This window comes from Psittacula echo (assembly GCF_963264785.1).
Source record: "Psittacula echo genome assembly, chromosome: 2".
NCBI classification, from domain to species: domain Eukaryota; kingdom Metazoa; phylum Chordata; class Aves; order Psittaciformes; family Psittacidae; genus Psittacula; species Psittacula echo.
Genome location: NC_137737.1, coordinates 99,483,825 through 99,510,634, shown reverse-complemented (window position 1 = coordinate 99,510,634; position 26,810 = coordinate 99,483,825). Strand labels below are relative to the sequence as shown.

Genomic DNA, 26,810 nt, shown 5'->3' with positions numbered 1-26,810 from the left:
ACATTCTCAGGTTCCTTATTCCTTTCAGTAGTTACTGTCTCCCCCTTGCTGTTCAATTTGGGCTTTGTGCCTAAACTTTTCTTCTTATGCAGCTTCTCCTAGCTGCACTGATGTTTTGGGAATTTTCTTGTTTGTATGTTTCTTTGTTTTTATGCAGTTCAACACTCTTAACCCAAATCTTGAAGTATTTGGTGCTTAGGAAACATGAATGCAGTGGACAGATTAATGCAACTAATGTCTTCTATTATTACATTTTATCTTCTCCCTGTCCTCACACTTCTTTTTCCCTATCACATCTAATCATAATTGTCTTATCTATTCCTCTTTCTTAAGGAGCATAAATATGTTATAATAAATATACCTGTATTAATATTTATTTAATTAACTTTTATAAATCTGGAACACCAGCATATATTTCAAACTAAAATAATCTTAAATAGTTCATATTTTGATAGTAAATTGTGAATTTACTATAAAATAAATAAAATAGAAAATAAATAAAATTGTAGCACTAACCTCAAGATGAATGACAAGGCTATGGTCTTAATATAGCTTTTAGTAACAAAAAAGACTTGTAATTTCCTGTTCTTACAGTGCTTCCGATAAAACTGTACAATGAAGGTCTTCTTTTATGTCTACAAGTAAACTTTCATTTATTGGAATAATGTGATCTAAAAATAATTGGCATCATAGTTTAATTAATACAACCCTTTTAGGTAAAAACTAGTTTTTAAAAAAAGGCTAAAGCAGTTATATATGTTTTCTTTGCTCTTGCCTGTTAACACAGAATAAAAAATAAACCAGTTTGTTTCTTTTACCATTCCTTAATCCCTAGTCCAGTCATTATAATAGGATCAAAGCTATCTTTTGGGGTGGTCAAATCTACAAGGAATTATTATTATTGGTAACTACTAGCTAACTACCTGGCTGGTAGTTAGCACTCTGAAAATATTTTGGTAGTGTTACGGGCCTTTGAGATTAAATTAATAGACACTGGCCTGTTGTGTTATGTGTGGTTTCTTCTCCAGGCAATATGGCTACTACCATGAAAAAAGTGTCTGTATTAATGTCATCCTTGTGACAACATTCCCTATTCCTCGTTCATACATCACATACAAAACAGGTTGAAATGCTGGGAAGTAACACAAAACAAATTCAGTTCAGAAGCTGTTCCAGAAAGAGGTGCAGCCTAGTGGAAGGGGGAGAAATGTAAAGGGTTTTTTTTCTTTTTAAAGGCTGATGAAAATGAGAGAAAGAAAAGAACTATTGAACAGAAAATAAAGGAAGGAAGGAAAGAAGAGGAAAACAAATGAGGTTTTCTGTTTGGGAAAAACTTGCTGCTTAGATACTTCTAAAGCATTAAAGTGATGAGCAATTTTCCAAATTAATTTGGCTTTGTAGAAACTCCTGATTTATTGAAGCTAAATAAAACCACTTGTGCATTCCAGCAGAGTTGCCCTTCTCTTTGTGACAACTTTTACCCAAATTCCTCTGGAGTGGTACATTGAGGTGCTTTTGGAACACATGTACTAAATGTACTAAGTGACTGCCTCCACCACAAGGCTCAATGCCTCAAAAATTGAAGTCTTGGCCTCAGTGTGCTAGGCCTGCACCTTTCCAGTGTGGCTGAATGTTTTCCAGGGGCCCAATACAATATGGTGGAACTGAGGCTCTGGAGCAGAATTGGTACCTGGGCGTGGGAGGCTGGTGCTCCAGGCCACCCTCTCCCCAGTGTGGTGAGGAACCCCTACTTACTGAAAGCCAGTGTCTGAGGTCTTCAGCTGTCTAGACAAAGCTCTCTTCTGCTTTGGAGACAGAGGCATCAGACATTTGGGAGCTTGGAGTTCCTGGGATGTTGCTTCACAGCTCATGTGTTTGTAGCTGCTGCTTAAGTTTGGCCAGTGAAAGCTTTGGAAAGAACAAGGAGAGCTTGTCTCCAGGTTTGCATGTGCTTTGCAATATCATCTCTCTCCATGCCATCAGTCACCCTTTCTCTTTTCTGAGCTGCTGGGAGAAGACTGTGCATTCCCTATAGGAAAATTGTGTGTAGGGAGGCACAATTTGATTATTTGTCCTGAACAAAAGAGGGGGTTGCAAGTTGACTTTTGACTATCAAAGACTGCCCAGATCTCCCTAGTGCTCCCAGGGTTGATAGCACAGCTGCAGGTTACCTCAAACCAATTGACCCACAGTCCAGTTCTGGTTTGTTTTTCCTTACACTTAGGGAAACTGCCCAGCTCACCATGATTCTTGGAATACAGATCCATGCACATATATGCATATTTTAAAATAATGCTTTTAAGTAATACCTCTTCTGATGTTCTTCAGCATTGCTATCTTTTTATATTTTTAGGGATATTATCAATTAACTAGAAACACAACTAGAAACTCTGTAGTTCATAATAATGTAAAATTATTTGCATTATAATCCATCCCTGGAAAGGTGATGGAACAACTTATTCTTGACACCATCTCTAGACATATCGAGGATGAGGGGGTCATTAAGAGTAGCCAACATGGTTTTACCAAGGGGAAAGTCATGTTTGACCAACCTTATAGCCTTCTATGAGGAAGTAACTAGGTAGATGGATGATGGTAGAGCGGTAGATGTGTTTTTTCTTGATTTCAGTAAGGCATTTGATAATGTCTCCCACAGCATCCTCATAGCTAAATTGAGGAAGTGTGGGCTTGATGATCAGGTAGTGAGGTGGATCAAGAACTGGTTGAAAGGAAGAAGGCAGAGAGTTGTGGTCAATGGGGCAGAATCTAGCTGGAGGTCTGTGACTAGTGGAGTCCCTCGGGGGTCGGTGCTGGGACCAGTGTTGTTTAATATTTTCATCAACGACCTGGATGAGGGAACTGAATGTACCCTCAGCAAGTTCGCTGATGACACTAAGCTGGGAGGAGTGGCTGACACGCCAGAAGGCTGTGCTGCCATTCAGCGAGACCTGGACAGGCTGGAGAGTTGGGCGGGCAGAAACTTGATGAAATTCAACAATGGCAAGTGTAGAGTCTTGCATCTGGGGAGGAACAACCCCATGCACCATTACAGGTTGGGGGTTGACCTGCTGGAAAGTAGTGAAGGGGAAAGGGACCTGGGGGTCCTGGTGGATGGGAGGAAGACCATGAGCCAGCACTGTGCCCTTGTGGCCAGGAAGGCCAATGGCATCCTGGGGTGCATTAGAAAGGGTGTGGTTAGTAGGTCAAGAGAGGTTCTCCTCCCCCTCTACTCTGCCTTGGTGAGGCCGCATCTGGAATATTGTGTCCATTTCTGGGCCCCTCAGTTCAAGAAGGACAGGGAATTGCTTGAAAGAGTCCAGCGCAGAGCCACAAAGATGATTAAGGGAGTGGAACGTCTCCCTTATGAGGAGAGGCTGAGGGAGCTGGGTCTCTTTAGCTTGGAGAAGAGGAGACTGAGGGGTGACCTCATCAGTGTTTACAAATATGTAAAGGGTGAGTGTCAGGATGATGGAGCTAGGCTTTTCTCAGTGATGTCCGGTGATAGGACAAGGGGTAATGGGTGTAAACTGGAGCATAAGAGGTTCCATGTGAACATCAGGAAAAACTTCTTTACTGTGAGAGTGACAGAGCACTGGAACAGGTTGCCCAGGGGGGTTGTGGAGTCTCCTACGTTGGAGACATTCAAGGCCTGGCTGGACAAGTTCCTGTGTGATGTATTCTAGGTTACCCTGCTCTTGCAGGGGGGTTGGACTAGATGATCTTTTGAGGTCTCTTCCAACCCTTGGGATTCTGTGATTCTGTGATAAGTACATCAAGTAGTTCTAGTGACATCATAAATTGCCTAAACATCATCCTACTAGTTCATTGTGATATTACCAGTTCCCCTTAAAATATGATACTTCTAGTTCTATATTTGTAACTTCAGTGCACTCTCCTTAAATCCCTGTTCAAGATAATTATGGATTCTCTCCAATAACTGTAGTTGAGGACATACTTTGTTCTTCTAGAAATCCCATGTGAAGTCTTCCCATCCTGAGCTTCCTCCAAACATTTCTGTTGAAATTTTGCATGCCCAGTCTACAGGACAAACAATACTTATAATGATTTTCAAGTTACAGATGGTATTGTGAGTATCAAAATTAATTTTTAAGTTCTGATGATTTTTCATTAGAAAAATGTGGAATTTCATACATCTCTGTTAACAAGCTCTTGATAAAATAGAGAACTATTTACTAGCAAATTTTGGAGGTGCCTGCTATGGGTATTTTAACATCTAAAAAACCATTAGTAATTTGTTTTCAGGAAAGAGATGTGTCTTTAGTTCAAAAAGGCAATTTTTATAAATCAGCTGGCAAGGATTGATTTTTAGCCTGATGTCCCTAACTTATTCTGAGACTTGCACCAGCCCATCCATCCATCTTCTGTCAGTTTCTTTAATAACTTTTTAAGCTGTTGGCCAGTTTCAGTTAAAACTGACACCCTGTAATAGTTGCTGAGATAACTCAAGTTCCTACATGTTTCCTGAAAGAGGTGGATGAGGAAAGAAGAGAAAAAAGACCCAGTGAGGAACAGGCAGGCAAAATTCTGCTGTCATGTATTCTGTCTTACAACCAACCAGTGTATTGTTCCAGCCTTGCCATACAGCACAGCTGGTTTTGTTTTGCCTGATAGGAGTTTCTTGAAGGACAGGTAGGAGAGCTGCTTTTACTGCACTGGGAGATGTAATGAACAGGTCAAGAATCCATAGGAAAACATACTTCAGCTGGTACAATTCTCATGTATCAAAATTTTTTGGGTCCCAAATTAACTGCTTGTTGCAAGTTGTCAGGAGAGGTCATTTTAAGAGCTAAAACTTGAAAGATATTCTTAAAGATAAACAGAACTCACCAGCCATGTAGATTTTTCTTTAGAAAAGAGATTATTTGGAACAATATATACCACTGAGATTGAGAGCACTGACATTTCTTAGTCAGTGAACAGGAAGAAGCTTCCAGTTATGGAGAGTTTATTCCTTAAGTACTTTCTTTGGCATTTATTCTGTTTTCTTTAGGCTATTTACTGACAAACTGTGACATAAAGCGTCAGTCTAGATAGATGTATATACATGAGGAAAAGAAGCAGAGTTTGAACAAATACTGAGTTCTTTTTACATGCTTTTGGTGACAGTGAACATCCATGAATTCTCTTCTCACTTGGGGTCCAGTGGCTCTGTACCTATTTGAAATTCAGCCTCTTCATTTAGATGACTAAATGTGACTTTCATCACATTTTAATTTGAATTTTAATTACTCAGCCTTTAAGATTTTGATCAGCACTAATAATTTATAGCATAGTCACACATTATTTAGCTGATTGAGTTTTGTATGCTAAAATGTAGTCATTTTGAGGAGCAATAAAAATACTTTCAAGTAGAAGTGTTTCAGAGATTAATGAATTTGTAACCGATTTCTTCAAGTCTGTGTCAGACCAGAGAGAGAAGACAGACCTAGATCCAAGCCCTTGTGAGGGCAAAGCAGGTAGTCACTATCCAGTCAGTTTAAATAAATGCAGCAACATCAAGTCAGGCAATCAGCCCAATCAAGGCCGGTGAGTGCAGCTTTTGGGAACGAACTGCTGTCTTTTGCCTGGTGGTGGTGCAAGAGATGAGTATACAGCATTGGGTGATGCTAGCTGTATTAGTGCTCTAGGTTTGTAGAAGTGTATTCTGAAAGGCAAATACAGCATTTGTTTTTTCTAGTTGAGTTCCACCCATGTCTGTTCCTGGCTTCCTTCTTTATGTTTGGATTTCTTTTCCCGCAGAATAGTACAACGTAATATCAGGAGAATCTTTATTTTCTTTTCTTGCTCTGAAGTGCCAGTTTTACTTTCAGTTCACCAGTAGCAGTACTGTAACAGCAAGGGTTATAACTAAGCCTCTCTCCATCTAAGCATCTCTCCTCCATAGCTCAGCTGGGAGTCAGCTCTCGCTGGCTGGATAGTGCCTGCTGTCATGGGGTCAATACTATAAAACAGAAATAAAGACAGTGGATAAAGTCCTGGCCCCACTGGTGTTAATCACAATACCTCCATATCCTCAGTAAAGCAAAAATTCTCCACCTGTCATGAAGTACTTGTTTCTTAAGAGAGAAAGGGAAAGCCAGGCAGTCGGCAACACCTTTCACAAAACTTTGTGTCCTGAACAGTAAAGAAGATAAATTAAGAAAGTAGATTGTGGGATCAAGTACCCAGATACTTCTAGTTTCTACTCAACTTTGCAGAGAGGATCCCAATCTTTAAATTATGCCAAAACCCCATCTAAATCCAAAAGCAGCTACTCCTTCAGGAGTTTCTGGTTTTTGTTCCCACTCTACTGAGTTTGGAAGTTCTTGCACAGCTAAGTGGAATCACTGAGGTCTGTTCAGAAGTCTCTATCCTGGGGAGATGGGTATCTCTGCCTTAGGACTTTTGGTGCAACTTTTAGGTGAACAAACATCTCCTCCTATATTCTTGGGTATGTGTTAGAGGCCTGACTATCAGACAAGTCAGGATTCTTTTAATTAATAATGGCAGTGCTGTCCACAGCGTTATTGTAGTTATTGTTTAGGATTCTCTGCTGTGAGGGCACAAAATAGGCGTTTGGGATCCTGTTGTTTGGATTTTCAAGGAAAGTTATATGTGGAAAAACTGAAACCAGAAGAACAACTCTGAAAACAGGGATTAGATCTGCTTTTGGCTTCGGTCAGTTCCTCCCTGTCCATTGGCAGAGTTTCAAGAGGAATAGGTATGTGCAGGATATTTTGTGCCAGCTAATATACTTTCCTGGGACACGAGAGAATAGGATTCAGCCCTCCTCAAGATAAGGGCAGCCCAAAACTCAGTACCTTAATTTTTAGAAAGTTAAGGACAACAAGGTTTCTTTTTCATGAGCAGATGAGTGCTCCTGATGTTTCATATTGGCTACCTACATTTTCTTCAGAAAAAGCAGACACTCAATTTAAGCAAATCTTGGGACCTACATTAGTTCTTTCTTACCTCCGCTAATTCTATTGGAAATTTAAATGGTTATGGAGAAAAGACTAGGTCATCTTGTAGTACAGCCGTGCCCAGCTGTTCACCTAAATGAGACAGAAGCTTTCTGTCGTTTTATTGATACCCTGTCTCCCAAAACTATCACTACTCTTTTTGCCTATTTTCTCATTATCATATCCTTTTCAGTGCTTAAATTGTAATTTTTTGAGGCCAAGACTGATTTTTCTGTTGTTCCTTCATGCAGTGAGTGGCATAACTTCATTCTGTTGTGCTGTCCTCTAAAGTCAATATGTTGTACACTGGGAATATACCAGCTTTCTTGGAGCCTGTTTTTACTTCATAAACATAGGATTGCATTTCACCATATGAGGATAGGGAAAGGCCTTATGGTGAAACCGTGTTGTTGCCAAGACTGTGACACTGTTTAAATGGGTAAAACCTCAAAGAAGCTTGAACAGCTGGGAGCATGCATTCAGTTGAAGTGCAGTGTCAGTGCCTAATTCCCGTAGTCTCCTTAGAAAATCTCATCTCTCATTTCCAGGACTAGTAATTCAATACCTTTCATGAGAACTAAATGCATATAAATAGAATTTTTCAAATACATGTGCAGTTTTAAGTGTTGTCAGGATCAGCCTTGAATGGTTTAGTCTGGTTTTCTTTTTAAACCTGACCTTTAAATATGAATGTCTCTAAATGCATATCTAGGTGCATTTTTGTTTTGTTGTTGTTTTTTTTTTTAAGATCATGTCATTGTTACATAGATGGAGAAAGGGTGGTACTGAAAGCATCTTGGACTGCAGGTGGAACTATTTAGACTCTTTAATGCACAGCTTCTTGATCTATAACCATCCAGTATTTAGAAAGAAAGGATATAATGATATTATGAGCTATATTCTTCTCTTGCTATTCACTTCATGTTTAAAAAGCTGCTCTTCTGTAAACTCTTGGAAATAGCCCTGGAACATACAGATTACTTTCATCCTAGCAGCGAAAAAAGAAATAAACCTCTATATATCTGATAACAAAAAGGAAACAAATACATTACATAGTTTTCTTCCTAAATTTCTGTTGTTTACTTGATTTATGTTTACTTCGGGGAAAAAACTTGGATTATTTATAATATACAGTAAACTCTTGTGGCCTTTAAAGAGGTATGTGGATTAATGACTTCTCAAAGAATGGTTTTGCAAGAGTACTGTGTTATTTTTAGAATGAGGGCTTAGTTAAAATAGTCACTAAGGGCACCTTATTCACATTGGCATCTTCTGTACAAAACCTACGTATTTTTTATCATTTGATAATTCTGACTTGATTCAGTAATGCACCTTTGTATGCATACATATAATATTAAGCCTGTGAATAGGTCCAGTTGTTCTAGTTAGTTGTGTTCCCTAGAATAACATGCTGAATTAGCCCTTTAAGGACTGCATTACTATAATGCAAAATAGACTCAGAGGTATCATTTGGTGTTATATAAAAGGTGAGGAGTGCAAAGGGTTTTTTTGGTGGTGTTTTTTCTTTATTTTATTTTATTTTATTTTATTTTTTAGTTTAAGAGTGGAATATATGTTTTCTTTAGCTGTAAAGGCACAATCAAGGCAACATGATAAGTGAGTCAGTGTTGTAAAAGTAAAACTAATTTTGCCTTCACTCACATGAGCTATAGAAGGAGGAAGCTTTATTGTCCCTGGGAAGGTGATAAGGCAGAGTAATTGTATATTATACTGTCCTGGAACATCTGCCTGAAGACTGTTGGAGCAATTCATCTATCATGGACGATACAGCATGTTTTGTCTTTCTGCTTTAACCCATCCCCACTGCTGGCCTGCACGAAGGTTTTGATAGGGACTGTGCCTGGGCTGGGGCTCACATTAATCAGTCCCCTTGTTCAACACTCCAGCTGACATAATTACAACCTGCGCACAGCAGTTATTCAAGTTGAGTCCTTGTCACTCGTGGTGCGAAACTACACAGCTCAGATCCCGAAGGAGATTGCCTTATCACACAGAACAAGGGCTCACAGGAGTTGAAGAGAATAGAAATGGGAAAATGTCTTCCGGGAGTACTATATATTCCTTTAAAATAAGACATTTGAGAGACTTACAAGGGACAAAGAGAAGCATTGTGCAAGGTCTGAAATGAACAGGTTATTATTTTTAAAAGGATTACACAGGCCATTTTTGTGAAATGGACGTGGATTATTAAATAAATTCAGTGGTCTCTCTCTCTTATCATTCAGTGACTCTGCCCTATTAGTTTTCTTCAGAAGTGATAAAATAGTTTTTGACTTGTGTAAGCTTTAAGTATCTCTCAGTAGAAATTATCAGAACATAACTAATAAAAGTGCACATGCTATACTGGTAAAATTGGTACACACACAAGGGAAGATCTGCAAAGATCAGAGTTCAGAGTAAGGAAGAAACATGCAAAAGGGGTTTTGAAGATGAGCAAGTTCATTAGTTTCTGTTGTAGTATGATACAGGAATGTGAAAGTTGAAGCCAAAGAACAAGTTTCATATTTTACCATTTTTCCCTCTTTCCATGTTAACCCTCTGTGGGGAAAAAAGGCAAGTCCATAACACCATCTATACTAAAAGAAAGAAGTTTATTTTCATGGAATGTGATGGGGTTTATTTTTATGTGCTTGGTTGGGGGGTTTTATTTGGTTGTTTGTTTTCTTTAAGACAAAGCCTTTGCATACATGATCGTAGGATAATTTATCTGGCATTGGTCTATAAAATTTCTCAATGTGACACAATTTCATTGATATTCTAAAGGCTTTTCGAAGTGTTTACACTTTTCTCTTTTTGGGTACTAGATCAGCTTCTTAAAGCAACATATAATCATGGAATGGTTAGGGCTGGAAGGGAACTTAAAGATCTCTAAAAGATCATCAGTTCCTGTTCTCAGTCAACACAGTTACAGTGTTACCCTGATTTCTCATCTAATTAAAATTCTGTGTGTAATATTTAGACATAATAGCAGGTAGTTGAAAGCACAGTAATAATTTATGTCTTCTGGGTGGTCCAATTTTAAGTTAGTACTTTTGCGAGGCAGCTTATCTGGAGCTTTGGGTAGTCTGAAGCAGAAGTGCTAGAAACTATCTTATACATTTTACTCTGCGTATAATCACTAGGTATGCTAGGTAAGTCAAATGCATAGTCTTTTCATTCAAGAGTATTCCATTTCAGTATCTCTTGGTGAAGTACACAGCACAGTGAAATTGATGTGTGGGTCTACCGTGAAAATCTAGCTACATGAAAACTGCAGTTTGTGTCTGAGCAGAAGGGCGTCCTTGTAGGCAAATGTACTCTGGTAGGCACAAAAATTAAGCTTTGCTTGCTCTCTACTCTTAAAACCAGTTCTCCTGGGGTGAAGGATGGCTGTGAAGTAAGCTCAAAGTACTGAGCCAAATGCTGCATTTACTTATATTTGTGCAGACAATGGCATTATGAGGACATAATCTGAAGAGAATGATGTTTCTCCAATATATACTTTCAAGGCAGATTTTATATCAAATAATCAATCATACCTCCAACTAAAGAACCAAATTTGACTTTCAGAACCTAAGATGGCTTTGCAGTATTGACAGCCAGGAAGAATATATTTTAATTTGCAGACTGAACAGATTTCCATGACATCATGGAAACACAATAAATGTCTGACCTCACAATGACATTTTTCAGACTTAAAACTGTACTTCTTGTAGACTTTGAGCCCAGAAAAAGCCTTAAGCTCAGCTAGTCTGACCTTCTACATAAAACAAACTGCATGGTTTTTTTCCAGTTTGCTCTCTACTGAGCCTCTTCCATTTGACTGAATTTTTATTGTCTAGAAAGACATTCAAGTTTGATCCAGGAACATTCAGAGTTGGAGAACCCACTCCTCTTGTGTGAAAGGTTAATTGCTATAAGTGCTGAAGAAATTGTGCTTTATTTCTTGTTTAAATTTGGTTGTAACTTGTAGTCATTACTTCTGGTTTTGTTACAGGTTTTCTCAACGTTAAGGTGTCCCTTAAGCACATATTTATTCCCTGTTAAACATCCCTGTTCTCAACATTGTTTTCAGGATAAATCATAGAATCATAGAATAGTTAGGGTTGGAAAGGACCTTAAGATCATCCAGTTCCAACCCCCCTGCCATGGGCAGGGACACCCCACACTAAACCATGCCACCCAAGGCTTCGTCCAACCTGGCCTTGAACACTGTGAGGGATGGAGCACTCACAGCCTCCTGGGTCAACCCATTCCAGTGCCTCACCACCCTCTCAGTAAAGAACTTCTTCCTTATATCCAATCTAAACTTCTTCTGTTTAAGTTTGAACCCGTTACCCCTTGTCCTGTCACTACAGTCCCTGATGAAGAGTCCATCCCCAGCATCCTTGTAGGCCCCCTTCAGATACTGGAAGGCTGCTAGGAGGTCTCCACGCAGCCTTCTCTTCTCCAGGCTGAACAGCCCCAACTTGCTCAGCCTGTTTTCATACAGGAGGTGCTCCAGTCCCCTGATCATCCTCATGGCCCTCCTCTGGACTTGTTCCAACAGTTCCATGTCCTTTTGATGTTGAGGACACCAGAACTGCACACAATACTCCAAGTGAGGTCTCACAAGAGCAGAGTAGAGGGGCAGGATCACCTCCTTCGACCTGCTGGTCACGCTCCTTTTGATGCAGCCCAGGATATGGTTGCTTTCTGGGCTGTGAGCGCACACTGAAGCCGGCTCATGTTCATTTTCTCATCGACCAACACCCCCAAGTCCTTCTCTGCAGGGCTGCTCTGAATCTCTTCTCTGCCCAGCCTGTGGCTGTGCCTGGGATTGCTCCGACCCCACAACCTTGCCCTATACTAGCTACTATGAAGACAATTAACTCTATCCCAGTCAAAATCAGCACAGTTGCTTATGTCACAAGCTCAAGTGTAATAAGGAAAATAAGGGGATTAGGGTGTTAAGCTAAGTGTTTGGGGGTTTTCCCTTTTAACTTGTATTTCTATTTATTATTATCTTGTGGCTGTTTCCTTTTTAAAATGTAGGCAATAATACAGGAAGTAGATATTCTAAAACTAGTTTCTCCAGTGTCATGAAAAGAACATTACATCCTTACATTTGCTTGCTACTTCCTTGCTTAAGTATCTAAAGATGACATGGAACCTTTCTGCTTACAGTGTTACACTGGAAGCTCACATAAAAACGCTGGTCCACTAATCCCTCAATCTTTTTCAATGTCACAGCTTTTCACAGTGTCCTCACACACAATAAGTTACTTGCAGATGTTGTACAAAGGTGGGAGACCTAACATGTAGTTGTATGTCTCCGTGTTTTGATTGAACAGGCCTAGCTTGTGAAACTGCTCTGCAGTGTCATTGTTATTCATCATGCTACCAATTACAGTGTCATCTGCAGATTTTATTAGCAGGGACTTTATATATAATTTTGGCATGCATAACAAAAATTAATCTCTCAGACATTGACAATGCTTATTCCATTGATAAACTGGAATATTTGAAATGAAGACGAAAATGACCATCTCTTTTTGCAGGGAGTGTGGGGCTGGGATAGGGCAACAAGAGGCAATGTGTTAGCATTAAAAAAAACCCAACTAGTTTGAACAGAGATCATACAGACCACAGTGCCATGGGTATGAATCCAGGCTGCAAAGCAACAGGATCTACCCTCTAGGGAGCCATGTTGTCACTAAAATGGCTGAAGGAACTGACACAAAGGCCAGTTGGAAGTACCATCTGCATCTGAGATTGACAGGCAGCCTTTAGGGTTTGTTGCTATCATTTCTGACTCCAGCAGCATTAGGAGTCCAGTTTCATCTTGTGCAGCCTCTAGACTCCACACTCTTTCTTAGGCTCCGTCTGCACTTTTATATTTGTGAAAATACTTTATGATTCCTGAGGATATACAAACAGACTCTAAAGAATTGTTCAGTTACTTTATGTGGTCATTAAAAGAAGTACAATAGGGGGGAAAATTGATGTTGAAAGGAAATGTGTGTCGTCAATTAAATTCATCCTAGCTTTTTAAAAAAATGAATACTTTCCATGGCCTCATTTCAGCAAGGTATTTGATCATGTACATAAATTTAAGCTTGTGAGTCATTCTTTTGAAGTCAGTGGGGCTGCTTGTACTTTAACTGCACAAGTGCATAAGTACCTTGCTAAATCAGGGCCTATGATACTTAAAACCTGGTCTCCATCCTTACACAACTGCAGAGACGCTGTTTCTCCGACGAACTTCTCTTTTATGCCATCTGCTCCAACAAGAAAGGAAAGGGGGAGGGAGGAAGCTCAGGAACAATGGAGTGATTATTCTCAGTTACTGTGAAATAGATGAACTCCACCTGCTATTTCTGCCACTTAAACCTTGGCTGACACGGCGCAGCAGTGCACTGTGCACAGCAGACCTCTGCATCCCTCAGACTACAGGCACGTGGATCCAGAGGGCCCCTGAGCCAAGCCATTACAGAGCCCACTCCGCCTGCAACAAGGTGGAAGCCAGGAGTTCTAGCAGGTGTTACGGAGAGCTTTCAGTAGCAGATCAGTCTTGTGAAAAATTGCCTTTTTTTTTTTAGTATTTTATTTTTTTTTCCGTTCTCTGTCAGTAGAAAGAGACATTGAGGCTCTCTCCAAATTGCTACTTGGCCAGACTCAGAAGGTGAGCTGAGCTCTGCACAGCATCTTCCCAAGCAGTGAGGACCACAGCACAGGTGGAGAGCTGAGGCATGTCTCCCTGCCTTTCTGCCCCCTTTCCACGTGCTTCTCCCAAGTCTTGTAGTTGGGACATAAATTTGCAGATTGCTGTCTGAGAGGGTTCCTCGTTATTTCTCTTCATGTAGAAAGCAGAATAAATGTAAGCATTTAAGGCAGGAAGCCTTATTTCCTCAGAATAAGAGATTATTTTTTTTCTGCAAAGATCAGGTTTTCTCTGTATTGTGAACTAAACATTTTTGTTTGTTTTTTGAGAAAAATCCTGACTGAAAATTCATGAGTAGATCTAGATGTCACACTGGTTTTATACTTTGGTTGTTGTTCACTGTGCAGGGGTGTAACCAGCTTTACAGATTCCTCAGAGGTAAACAAAACTAGAGTATATCACTTCTTATTTCCTTTCAGAATTTCCAGTCACCCTCAGTTTGCCTTTAAGAGCATGCATTTTGGCGATTGTAATCAACTCCTTGCATCTCATGTATTTGTAATAATCAATTATTTGAAATTTGGACATTTTATTCGTATGCCTTGTAAATATAATGGTAGATCTGTGGACAGATTACAATTTGGACATGGTAGTCTGCTGAATGGAGCTGAGACACAAGCAGTAATTATCAATCTTCCATCATTTTCAGTGCTAACGCACAAGTTTTTGCTGCTTCCCTACAGGGCTCTGCTACTTTTTCGCAGCCAGCATTGGACATCTGTCACACATACTGTATGTCATAACAAATAGATCATTACAGAAAAAAAAAAATACAAAGCTAAATATGTAGAAAAGCAGAAAACATTACGATTATTATCCCTGGGTGTTACTATAATACTGTCAGAATAAATCCCAAATACATTTCTTTTAGTTTCTTTGTGAAACTGACTGTATCATAAAATCTCATTAAAACATGTAAATGTAGTGTACTCCCTTTTATAGGCTACTTCATATTTTCTGAGTGGCAATATATGCAATACACAGCAGTACATGTAAAACGGGGCAATTCATGTGGCCACCAGATTGTTGGGCATGCCTTTTTATGATGCTGTGGGTGTGTTATTTCAGTCAGCTTAGCTTGGTATGGTTGAAAAGCATCATCTGCGGGCAAATGTTCACTGCAGAAATGGCTCTAGTGGTTAAGACATTGCTGTCTCCCAGCAATTTGTTGCCACTGTCCACCATAGGTCTTTATGAACAGCATGGAGAGATGTTTGCCAGCAGTGACATAGGCAGAGCTAAGCTGGCACAGGGTATGTTGCAATTGACCTCCTGAGTTCCCATGGAGCCATATGCTGCTAATTCTAGCAACAGTAGCATAAGTCTCTTGGTAACTGAGATTGGTTGCAGGGCATCAGCACTTGTATTTATGTGATTGTTCCCCCAGTCATTTAAAACTTAAGTAAAAGTTAGGATCTTTGGTTTTAAAGGAAAAGAGCAAGGAAAAGTAACACAGGTGCATGCTAGTAATAAGACTGAACAAATATATCACGTTTCCTGTGCATATATGCACATATATGTTTTCTATGTGTCTTAATATGTAATAATAATTTTATAATGTTAGTCATAACAAATTTCAGAATGTATTTTTTGGCTATGGTATTTTGTGATTTTTTCTTGTGCATTCTGTTTTGACCTGTATCACTGAGAAGGTAAGCCAATAGTTCGGTTTTTAAACTTGTGGTCTGAACTGAATGCCAGTGGTATATGCAGATTGTGTATAATGTTGTAGGTAGTTTGCATTAACTGGCAAAACCCAGAAATGTAGATAAATCTTGTGTGTCCTGGGAAGAATTCTTAGTTGGTTTGTTTGTCTGGGTTTTAGCTTAGCAGAGTGACTGTCATTATAAAGGTTTTGATCGAATAAGTCTGTTCATGTAATGTAATTACCACAGATTGAGGTATTCGTTTCTTTCCTGTCAAGAAAATATTGCCCATTAGGTTGTTTATTGTCACTCTACTGAACGCTAGTTTTCATACAGTTTAATGCAAGTAAGAAATAAAAGCAGGCTGGCAGGGTTGTATTTTGGGAAGCAATAATGCTGAAAAAAACCTGACAGATTCCAGCATTTAAATGAGTGAACAGGAGCTCTTGGTGCTCCAAAGAGTATCCAGGAGTTCCCAGAGCTCCTGTCCAAAACTGGAGAATGCTGAGCATGTGAAAAATCTTGGCATCCATGTATGTAGCACTGGTGTGAAACGCACTCTAGTATTCAAAGCTTAAAGCAATCTTTGCAAGTTCAAAGAGTTTAGGAAGACTGTGATGATTTCACAAAGTGGGATGAAAGGAACTGGGTGTGTGTAGCTCATCCACGAGAGGTCCAGATGGCAGAGGATTCTTCAGCTGAGCGAGATGTGTTGGAAATGTAATACTCTCTGGATGCAGCAGTATAACAAATATGACAGTTTGTAAAAGTGAGAATGATCAGCTATAAAGTAATTTGCCCATGATTTCAATAGATTGTCTATTGCTTTCCATCAGATTCCAATGTGTCTTTGAAAATCATATTTTAGTACCAGAAAGAGTTAGTGTTGAGGAAATCATCACTAGGCAAACTTTTTATATGAACTGTGCTATCCATGAGGTCCAGCTAAATGTCTTGAGTGACATTGCATTTCTCCCTTTCTAGTGCAATTACCTTATTGCAGTTTTGATTTAAAGAGGATTTTCCAAGTTAGATGGCATTTTCTGTGAAAGAGGCGCCTGCAAGCTTTTGGTGAATAACTGCAGTTAAGAATCTATGATGATACATATCACTTTCATGAGAAGTTTGCTTTCATCATCAGGGACTGTAGTGATAGGACAAGGGGTAATGGGTTTAAATTAAAACAGAGGAAGTTCAGGTTAGATATAAGGAAGAAGTTCTTCACTGTGAGGGTGGTGAGGCACTGGAACGGGTTGCCCAAAGAAGTGGTAGATTTGCTATTGCTGGCAGTGTTCAAGGCCAGGTTGGACAGAGCCTTGGGTGATTTAGTCTGCTGTGAGGTGTCTCTGCCCATGGCAGGGGGCTGGAACTAGGTGATCTTAAGGTCCTTTCCAACCCCTACCATTCTATGATTCTATGATTCTATCATAACTGCTTTTATTTCTGGAAGACAATATCTGGAGACTTGGCTGTTTTTTCAATCAAAATACTGCAATGTCTGTGTACTTCTTGCCTGTTGCATAGTGCAGAATACCTTCAGAGTGCTCTCTGTATGAGAGTGAACTTGATTCATACTGATGAACAGGTGTAAAATAGAGATCTTTTCAATTGGTCGGCTGTATCACTGTGTTTCTTTTTATGGTGTAAATAGTGACACCCGTGGAGCTGCCGTAAGTCCTTTAGGTTACTAGCGTTTCTCTGCAGAAAGAGGGTGTTTTATCTAATGTCCTGGTGAAAACCTTTTGAAAAAGGTTTATTTTGTGCAAATAAGAGCCCTACAAGGTGCTAAAATTTTTAAAACTTACTGGGCTAGATAATTAACATTTTGCCTCATTTGCACCTCTAAAACCTTCCATTTTCATGTCTTGCAGCAAGCATCTTCCTGAAAATGTCAGGCACTGCATAATGGAAGAGTTCTAATTTCAGTTTCCTATTAGTAAAACATCTTAATAAAAATAGGTTGCTTCCTGCTATATTTCATTCAGCTGTTGAATAAAGCTAATGTATTCTCATGTACAAAACACTTAGAAAACATAGAAATATTCCTATTCTGCACTGGCAAATTCAGAATTAGCAGAAGATGTTTCATAAATTTCTCTTACTTCATGATTTTTATCCAAAATGCCATGTAAAAGATGAGGACAGCAAATGGCTCTGGGAGTGGGCAGCCCCAACTCTGCAGTAGGCTACTGATTCGGCTGTTTACCTGGGCTGCTTAAACCAGTGCTGCTGGCTGGGAGGAGGGAAAGGCACAGCCCTCTGCATCCAGCCTTGATCTCCATCCCTGCATGGGGAAGGAAAGCCCAAATCTCTGCCCTCTTGCGGCTTGTACTGCTTGCTGATGAGGCTGGCTGGCTGAGCCCAGCAAGGTGGGAGAAAAGGAACACATGATGGGGGAATAATGACCACAGACAGCACTTACTGTGGGGACCTTCTTGCTGACAGTTCCCTACCTGCCACAGATTTGCTCCAAGGCTCATTGTTCCACCCGTGTTTCCCTGCTGCTGACTTTGAACTCTCACCTATGCCTCCTGCAAAGTGCACATCTGTGCTCTGCCATCCCAGAACTCCCAACAGAGCTGCTGTTTTCAATGGGTAGGCCTAGTTTTTCTGAGGAATCTGGTCAGCAGCACACTCTAGATGCCAGTGCAACTAAGAAAATGTCTTCATGGGGCAGAGTTATGCTACTTTTAGGAACTAAAGGAACAATCGTATTTTCTGGCTTAGGGGGGAAGGCAGTTACACGTACTTTTGCCCACGCCATGCACTAGGAGCATGTATTTTCCCACTGTTCTGTAGACCAGGCGCTCTGTTTCTTACTCTTAGCACAATGTCCAACTGTTTTGTAACAGGACTGAGATAGGAGAGGCAACGTGAGAAGAAAGACAAAGTAGACGAAGGCAACAGCTTCTCAGGCTGACAAAATGTCTGAGCATTTTATGCTTCTCCTGACCTTCCACTTTATTTCACTCTCCCTGCAAAGCAGATCAGTGCTGTTAAGCAGACAAGGACACATAGCTTTGTGGCATGTGGTACTTGGGCTTCCTTGTCTCTTTATGAATGATGCCTGTGTAAGCACAGTCACCACTAGAAACTTGAATAAGCTGTTTGTTCTCATTCTTGGAATACAGAAGTTGGTTTTAGGCCCCATTATGTGGGAGCTTTGAGCTTCTTTGTGGTGTAAGGTGCCATTGGAACCTTAGTGTTACTGACTTTTATAATACCTACCCAGCTTTCTTTTGTTCCTGTGCTATCCTGTTCTTATCCAGTTAATCAGTATAATGAGATTTGCTTACAAAGTGACAATGACTGCAATCTTTTTTGGATGCATTGTTCTTGTTGAAAAGCTAGGCCTAGATAGTGGTGGTCAGTGGCATGAAGTCTAGTTGGAGGCCAGTAATTAACAGTGTACCCCAGGGGTCAATATTGTGTCCAGTCCTTTTCAACACCTTCATTAATGATCTGGATGTGGTGGTGGAGTGTACCTTCATCAAGTTTGCAGATAGACGAACTGGGGAGAGGTGGCTGATACACCAGAGTGTTGCACCTCAGTCCAGATGGACCTCAGTGAACTAGAGAAATGGGCTGACAAGAACCACATATCCAACAAGGGGAAGTGCCAAGTCCTGCACATGGGGAGGAACAACCCCATGCACCACTATATGCTGGGGCCTGACCACCTGGAAAGCAGCTTTGCAGAAAAGGACCTGGGTTCTTGGTGATCACCAAGTTGAGCATGGGCCACCAACACATCCTTGAAGCAGAGAAAGCTAACTGTCTTCTGCTTGTATTAGGAGCATTGTTGCCAGTAGGTCAAGGGAGGTGATCCTTCCCCTCTACTCAGCACTGGTGAGGTCACACGTGGAGTGCTGGGTCCAGTTCTGGTCTCCATGGTACAAGACAGACGTAGACATACTGAAGAGAGTCCAGCAAAAGGGCACTAAGATAAAAAGGTGCTGGAGCATATCTCTCAAAAAAGAAGAGGCTGAGAGACCTGGAACTCTTCAGCCTGGAGGAAAGACTCGTGAAGGATGTCATCAATGTGCACACATACCTGAAAGAAGGGAGTAAAGAAGATGGAGCAGGGCTCTTTTCAGTGGTGCCCAGTGTCAGGACCAAAGGCAATGGGCACACACTGAAACACAGGAGGTTCCTCCTGAATATCAGAAAACAGTTTTCCACTGTGAGGGTGACTGGCACAGGTTCCCCAGGGAAGCTGGGGAGTCTCCATCCTTGGAGATTTTCAGAAGCTGCCTGAAAACTGTCCTGGGTATCTGGCCCTGAGTATCCCTGTTTGAGTAGGGGGCTTGGACCAGATAACTTCTAGAGGTCTCTTCCAACCTCAATCATTCTGTAATTCTGTGATTAATGTACAATTTTACTATTGCCAAGTACTACACTTTATGGTATTTTAATAAGCATCAACCTTTAATTTGTTGATAGCAGCAGAAGAAAGGCAGGTAACTGGTTGGTAGGAGTCGATTTACAATGGCAAGACAAACCGTGCAATTAGAACAGCAATAGTGAATGCATTGCTGTGCGATGAATGTTAGAGATAAAAGCCCTGTTATATCTTCAGCCAAAAGAGGTTTTCTTTTCATTTTAAGCAGTAGCTGCATTTCTCAGGAGAAACTTGTCATCTGTCACCCTTACTTCACAGCATTGTCCTGTAGAGAAATGTGGGAGCTGTCCTGGATGTATGCAATGGAAAGCAGACCTATACTCTTCCCAGTATATCAGTCTTTGATGAGGAGATCTCATAAAGTCTTGTTACATGGGAAGTATGGGCCGAGCTTTTCAGCTCCTCACATTTTCTGTGCCCTAGTAACATGTCCCGTCTTCTCTTTCACCATGTATAGCACTGACAGGAAACTGAAAACTTTTCCACCTTCATTTAATAGAATTGTTGTGGGGTCAAACCTTTCTTAATATCTGATAAAAAGACTCACTGCAAGAAATAAATACAAAATTTCTGTTTTGTTTCTCTGCATCAGCATTGAATATAAATCCATAGATGACAGCTTTAGACTAATTAAGTCTCCCTAATGAGGTCTCTTCCTGTTACTGCAGACCATGGACAAATTGCCAGAAATATATACATTCGATTTCCAAAATGGAAAATGGATCATAAGGATGAAAACATGCTTACATTAAGAAATGATAATAGTAATTTAACTTAGAAACATCTGGTTTAGCCTTAGTGGAACACAGGCTGGCCTCTTAGAAGCTACGTTTATTTGTTTGTGGCTACAATTCAGTGGAACTCAAAAAAACAGACAGACTTTACTCAAAAAAATTTTTTTGGGCTGGGCTTTAAGTTGCCAGATTTTGGAACAAAGGGAATTTTTATCTCAGTTTCTAAACTCCTGGAAGTGAATTTTGTAACACAAAGCCTATCAAATGCTTAACTGTCATCACTATTGCAACACTATAATGTTTTAGATATTTATCATGATGTAGCTTTAATGAAAACAGAGTGCTGTTTAAAATCACAGACCTCTGTGTTTGCTCGTACGGAATGAAGTGATGTAAGTACACACATGCCCACAGTTTTGGTGGGGTGTTTTTATGTCAGACATATAACATACTTGTACAGTACTTGGGAGAAGACTCCTCGTAAAACAGACATTAAAAGCACACTGAATAATTTAAAAAAAAAAAAAAAAAAGGCATTTTATATGCAGTACACTTTTGTCGTGTCATATGTAAAGGTATTACTTGGCTTCACAAGTGCTTGCATTTGCCAGTTGTTACCTTCATGGTTAACTTTATAATTGCAATTGCTGCATTGCAACCTAATATGCGAGACCTTTTGTAATGCTTTGTCATCTCACTGCATTAAAAAAATAACATTTTTTTTAAATTTTTATGTTAGTATGTTGATGTGTTTAGTCACAGATTTTTACTGATGACTGAATTAATGAGACTTTGGGATTGCTCCGTTTAAAGTGGTTGGAGCAAATTCACAAATCAAAGGAGATAGAACTGACCTTTTATGACTTGAACAGGCTGGGGTTTCTACACAAAACTCTTACATAGGTTTCCACAGATCCTTTATATATTTCGCAGAAATATTTAAGGTAAAATCTTTTATATCTCTCTTTAACATAGTGTGAGAGCTGAGCTAAAAGGACACAGATACTTTATTTCAGATTTGTGTGCTCTGCTTTAATCTGCTGCCCTTTAAAATATAACCCATGATAGAAGGTTCCCAGATTGTCTCCTGCTTTCATTGCAGTGTACACTCTCCTTTAAAAAAAAAAAAAAATAAAATACATGTTTAATTTTAACATTTATGAGCATTGTAATTTTATTAGGGCTGAATCCTGAAAGATGCTGAGGACCAATATTTCCCATATTTTTCAGTGAACATGTCTTCTCTGACATTCTTAGGCGTCTGATCATTATACTGGTATATAGCAGATGGACATGACAGAGGGTGAGCTTTGGCAGCACTGTAAGGCAGATATCAGCTTTACTATGACCATCTCCAAGGGAGAGACAAGCACTCCAACAGAACTTCAAGCTGCTACTTCCAGTTTATTTTGGGGGTTCTTTATCTAGGTGCATGTTACTATGGTATTCCTAACCATGACAGATGAACAATTGGCTGTTCAAAATCCTACTGTTGTCTTATTTCAACATTTGTGAAGTATTATATATTTATGTAGTTCACTTGAGTGTACTTTTTTCAGTTAAACTGAATTACTATTCTTAGTTTGACAATATTAGTAGTGTACAGTACAAAGAAAGTCTAAAAAAATTGTATGCAGGCTATTATTTTGATTCAAGAATAAATATAAATAAATTAATTCTGATTTACATAAATGAAGAAGCAGTATATTTTGTATGGGATTCATCACCAACTTTGAAGAAGTAGGGAATTCTACTGCAAAATAATTTTGGAATGAGACTGCAAAATTCTAGAGACTGGAAATGAAAAATGGCTGTCATATTGTGCACCTCTTTCTGGATAAAAGAAGTGTGAAACCTTTTTCTACTCACATTTCTTTTTTTCAGAAATATCATTAGAAACATTTCTTCTAAATGCATAAAACTACTTGTCTATGTATTCTGATTTTTATGCATTGAAACTCCACTGCTTCCACAAAAGCCATGCTTAAGATATGAATCAGAATTTGTGTGTATTTTCAAAAAGATATAAACTTGAGCAACTCAGTTCTGTCTTGTAGAAAATGTTCATAAAGTGAGATGAGAGTTGGTGGAATATTCTTAACAAAAATCGTTCATAGCAACTCCTGTGGAATCTAGGAACTGCATAGGGAAGGTTTGTGTGAGCTCTACTGGGAACGTTACAAGAATCTGTGCATTTCAGTTTTTCTAAGTTAAAGACTTCTGCTTAATTTCTATCCATCACTTACTGCCATCAAGAAAAATTAAAATCTTAAGACTTCTGCAAATGTAAAAAACTGTTCATTTCTAAATGTTTATGTTTCAGATGTGTTGCTTAGTTAACTTGAAACAGCTTTGTGAGCCTTCATGCTAAGTTTTGCATGGCATTTCTGCAAAAGCTAAAAGGATGCAAAAATTGGGCAGATAGTGAAAAATGAATAATGACTACTTGTTTTCTTTTATAACACTAGATTTTATTTGAACAAGTGGGGTATAAATTGCTGTAAAACATTTATTTTTTTCATTTCTTTTTAGGTCTAACTGTGCTGAAAATATACGTAAGCACATCTTACATACAGGAAAGCATGAAGGAGTAAAAATGTATAACTGTCCTAAATGTGACTATGGAACCAATATCCCTGTGGAGTTTCGTAACCACTTGAAAGAACTACACCCAGACATTGAAAATCCTGATCTGGCGTACTTGCATGCTGGTAAGGTCATTCTTCCCTTTGCTTACAAATGCTTCTCTGTATGAGTATGCTTAAATGATTGCCATAAGAAAGCTAGTTGTTATGTTATTGTCATTTATTCTGAAGAACATGATTTTTAAATGGGCTTTGTCCTCTTCAAGTTTTCACAAGGGGTGAAGGTTATGCATCAAACACTGAAATCCTTTCATGTTTCATAAGCAGAGCTTGCTGTTCAATATATAAACATCAGAAGTGTGTGCTATTTACATGCCTGAGTTTGAAATCTAGTTGAACTTTTATAGAGAAATATTTATTTAACATTTGTATTAAGTCCTTCCGCCCAAACTATTCATCCAAGAACAGAAAATCAAAATTACTAAGAAATACAGTGGCAAAATAATGTACCACTTTAAAAATTCTTCAATTTCATTACAAAAAAGCTGACAGTATTCAATATGAAAAGACAACAGCAGAGACCAATCAATAACTTACACGGATGTTTTGAGGCTTGACGTTGGAGAGCACACACATGGAAGTCACTGGAGAAAGGTAAAATAGAAACATTGCTTTGGAAACAAGAATTATAAGAAAAAAGTTGAGGTGTTTCCAGTTTAGGAACTAGAGGTTTTTTGGTTGAGATTCTACAGTTCAGAATAGAAGGCAGAAGTTTAATAGGAGCATCAAGTTAGCAGAAAAATTAAGAGTTCAATGGCAAAAGGTTAGGAGAAATAATACAAAATTAGGCTGGAGCTTGAATGAAATGTGATTTTAACTCAGGAGAGGCAGATAACTTAGACATCACTGGGCGGGAAGACAAGTCAGAGCAGTGGGAAAAAAGAACAGATGGTGAGAAGAAAGAGTTGGGGAATCCAGAGGAGGAAGAAGCTATGTGGGCCAAATTCTCCCTAAGATGCAAATTAATCTTCGATTGAAGTACTACTATTAGTACTGCTGTGTCAGATTTTAATCTTCTTCTGTAAGGAATTGATCTCATAATTTGAGACCCTAATACTTCTAAGAAACCATAACCTAGAGGGCTTTCATTCAGCTTTGTGCAGTGTGTACGCTCAAGTTATTTTAAAACCTCTCAGTCTTCTCAAAATGACTGCTTACTTTCCTGACTAGAGGCAGTGTATTATTTGTACCATATATTTCTATTTGCCAAGTATTCCACTTCATTTTGGAACCAATCATCATGTCATGTCAGCATATGGTGGATAATATCTGGATGTGCAAACAAAATGCCAGTTGGCGGAATACCAGTTTCAAAATAGGTCAGAAAACTAGTCACATTTCACCATAGTTCTCATTAAAGTGAATGAATATTCAGCTCTAAAAAAAATTTGAGCTTAAATCAACACTGTTGGATTTTTACTACAATAATCCCCCTTAAAATAATATGAAAACCTATAATGCTTTCAATAGAGAGATATACAGACATAACACAGGTAGCTATAACAGTGGTGGAATCACGAGACTTTTTCCAAAATTACAAAATCTGTGTAAGTTTTTGTATTATTTGTTCAAGACTGTATCTAAATAAATGAAGTTCTCATTGCAGCATGGTGTGGTTAAAGCTATTCAACTTGCTTTTGCAACAAAGGAAACCTGTCATGAGTGTGTTGTATACTAACGATATCTATTTTACGTACATTCATTCTTATACTGTAGAAATTCCCTTGCACTAAACAGGGTGCTGTACAAACATATTGGTACTAGTAAAAACTGGTTGTCACCTAATTCTTGCCAGGCTGGCCTAGAATTGGTATGCAACAGAAATGTTGAAATATTGTTTGAATAATCCTATTGCTAAAAGGATGATACTGTATTTTCCTTTCAGGAAGAAACACTGTTAAAGCAGGACCTAGGTGATGATTGTGCATTCACATCAGACTTTAATTAAAGAGGTTTTAATTTCTTCTTTTCAATCCATTTCTGACTGCTGGACATCTGAGAGTCTGAGTTAAAGGTTTTACAAAAGATTTTTAGAGGAATGAGGGGATAACTCCCATGCCCTGGCCAACATCCCTTATCAAAATAAGATTTGTTCTTTGTCTGGTTCATGGTTACTGATGACTTATTGGTCATTGGCTGTACCCACAGAGAATCCACAACATGACATAGAACCCCTTAGGATGCTGGGAGTATGAAAGTGTCATACAAGATCGATTATTTTAAATGTATTTGTCTGTCTTTTATGTTCTAATATTGCTTTGTATCAGGAAAGCCAGTCCCTTTACTTCTTTGAGCAGAATAGGAATAGAATAAGTCTCATCACTGGCAAAGAGACAGCCACCAACTCCAGCCACTTTGCAGAACTAGTCACAAACTCCTTCAGCACAAGCCACCAAGAATGAAGCTGTGGGGTCCTTTAAGATGTGTGTGGGACTAAATATCAAGCCTGTTTCTTATCTGTAAAATTATCATTTGGATTTCTAATTCAAAACTAATGCTCTTTGTAATATAATGCTCTCATACTAATTTCTGCTTAGCTTTCTTTGCCTGCTACTGTACTGCTTTATGGGGTCAATGGCAGTAAGGAGCTTGAAGAAGCTGCATTTCAAAGGGAGAGGCTGTGGAAGATGGAAGGCAGAACAAGTTAGGTTCTACATGAGTAAGGATGATTCTGTAATTGATACGTGATAGCACTTGCTGTTCTGCATCTTTGAAACCCTGTATAATGTGAGGAATTGATATACAGAAATACCACAAAACCATGTGCAAAATAGGTGCAGTGCCTTCAGACTTTCTTTCCTCTTTTTGTTATAGGCTCTGTCATAGAGGGAGGTATTTAACTATCCAGCTATATTCCTTATAAACCCAATGAAGTATCAGTATATATTTTAAAACAATGACAGTCTAGAAAATACTTTTGTCTCTTTGTTTTGAAATGCACTGCATTCGAGCAGCAGATCTTTTATGCACGCAAACCAACTAAGCATCTGCACATAAAATTATAGATTGAATTTGCTAGATTACATACACTTTGAATACCAGTTTATGCATCCAACCTCTAATTTTTATACAAATCACCATCTTTTTTAAATGTCATTGTGTATTGTTCTGTAAAAGCTTTCTGCCTGCTTCTTGATACTCTGAGCCATTTTCTCAAGGTCTGTGTTGAAATTAAAAATTTATTTGAAAAAAAGCCAGAAATCCAGTGATTGTTGATTATCCACAATATTCATTTATTTTCTTTTTAATATCACATTTGAGATGCCAATAGATTTTATAGCTGTTCTAGAACAGAAGTGAGCTTACTGGAGTTAATGTTTTAGTCATGAAAATTTGGTTCCAATGAAAACTATTCATGTTATTCTTGTAATCAATGTGCAAATCTGAAAATTTGTCATTACAAATGGAAAATTAATATGAGTGAATTGTCATATTATGATGATTACTATAATTTTGGTGATTTTTTTTTAATGAGGTGATTTGATAAAAAAATATTTCTGATTTGCTTACTGTGGACTTGTCTGTATTGCAAGTCTCAAAGCTGAAGAAATTTTTGAATTTATTCTTGTATGCATTGCATTTCTAAAAGTCTTTGATACGTTTTTTTCTTCCAACTGATGCAACATCCCAGTACTCAGTTGAACTGAGTCTGAATACTTTGAGTGGGACAGGGGAAGGGCTCATAATTGTAGTGGAACTTGAAAGGGATCAGTACCTC

General features: G+C 38.9%; 1 protein-coding gene across 3 annotated transcripts in view; it reads left to right on the top strand.

Moving 5' to 3' along the window:
• Positions 1 to 26,810, top strand: part of ZNF407 (zinc finger protein 407) — a 343,995-nt gene that overhangs the window by 219,916 nt on the left and 97,269 nt on the right. For all 3 annotated transcript variants that reach the window (XM_080611327.1, XM_080611326.1, XM_080611325.1), the window contains one exon: positions 22,980 to 23,158. In XM_080611327.1, the coding sequence (XP_080467453.1) occupies positions 22,980 to 23,158 (179 nt within the window). The remainder of the gene's footprint in view (positions 1 to 22,979; positions 23,159 to 26,810) is intronic.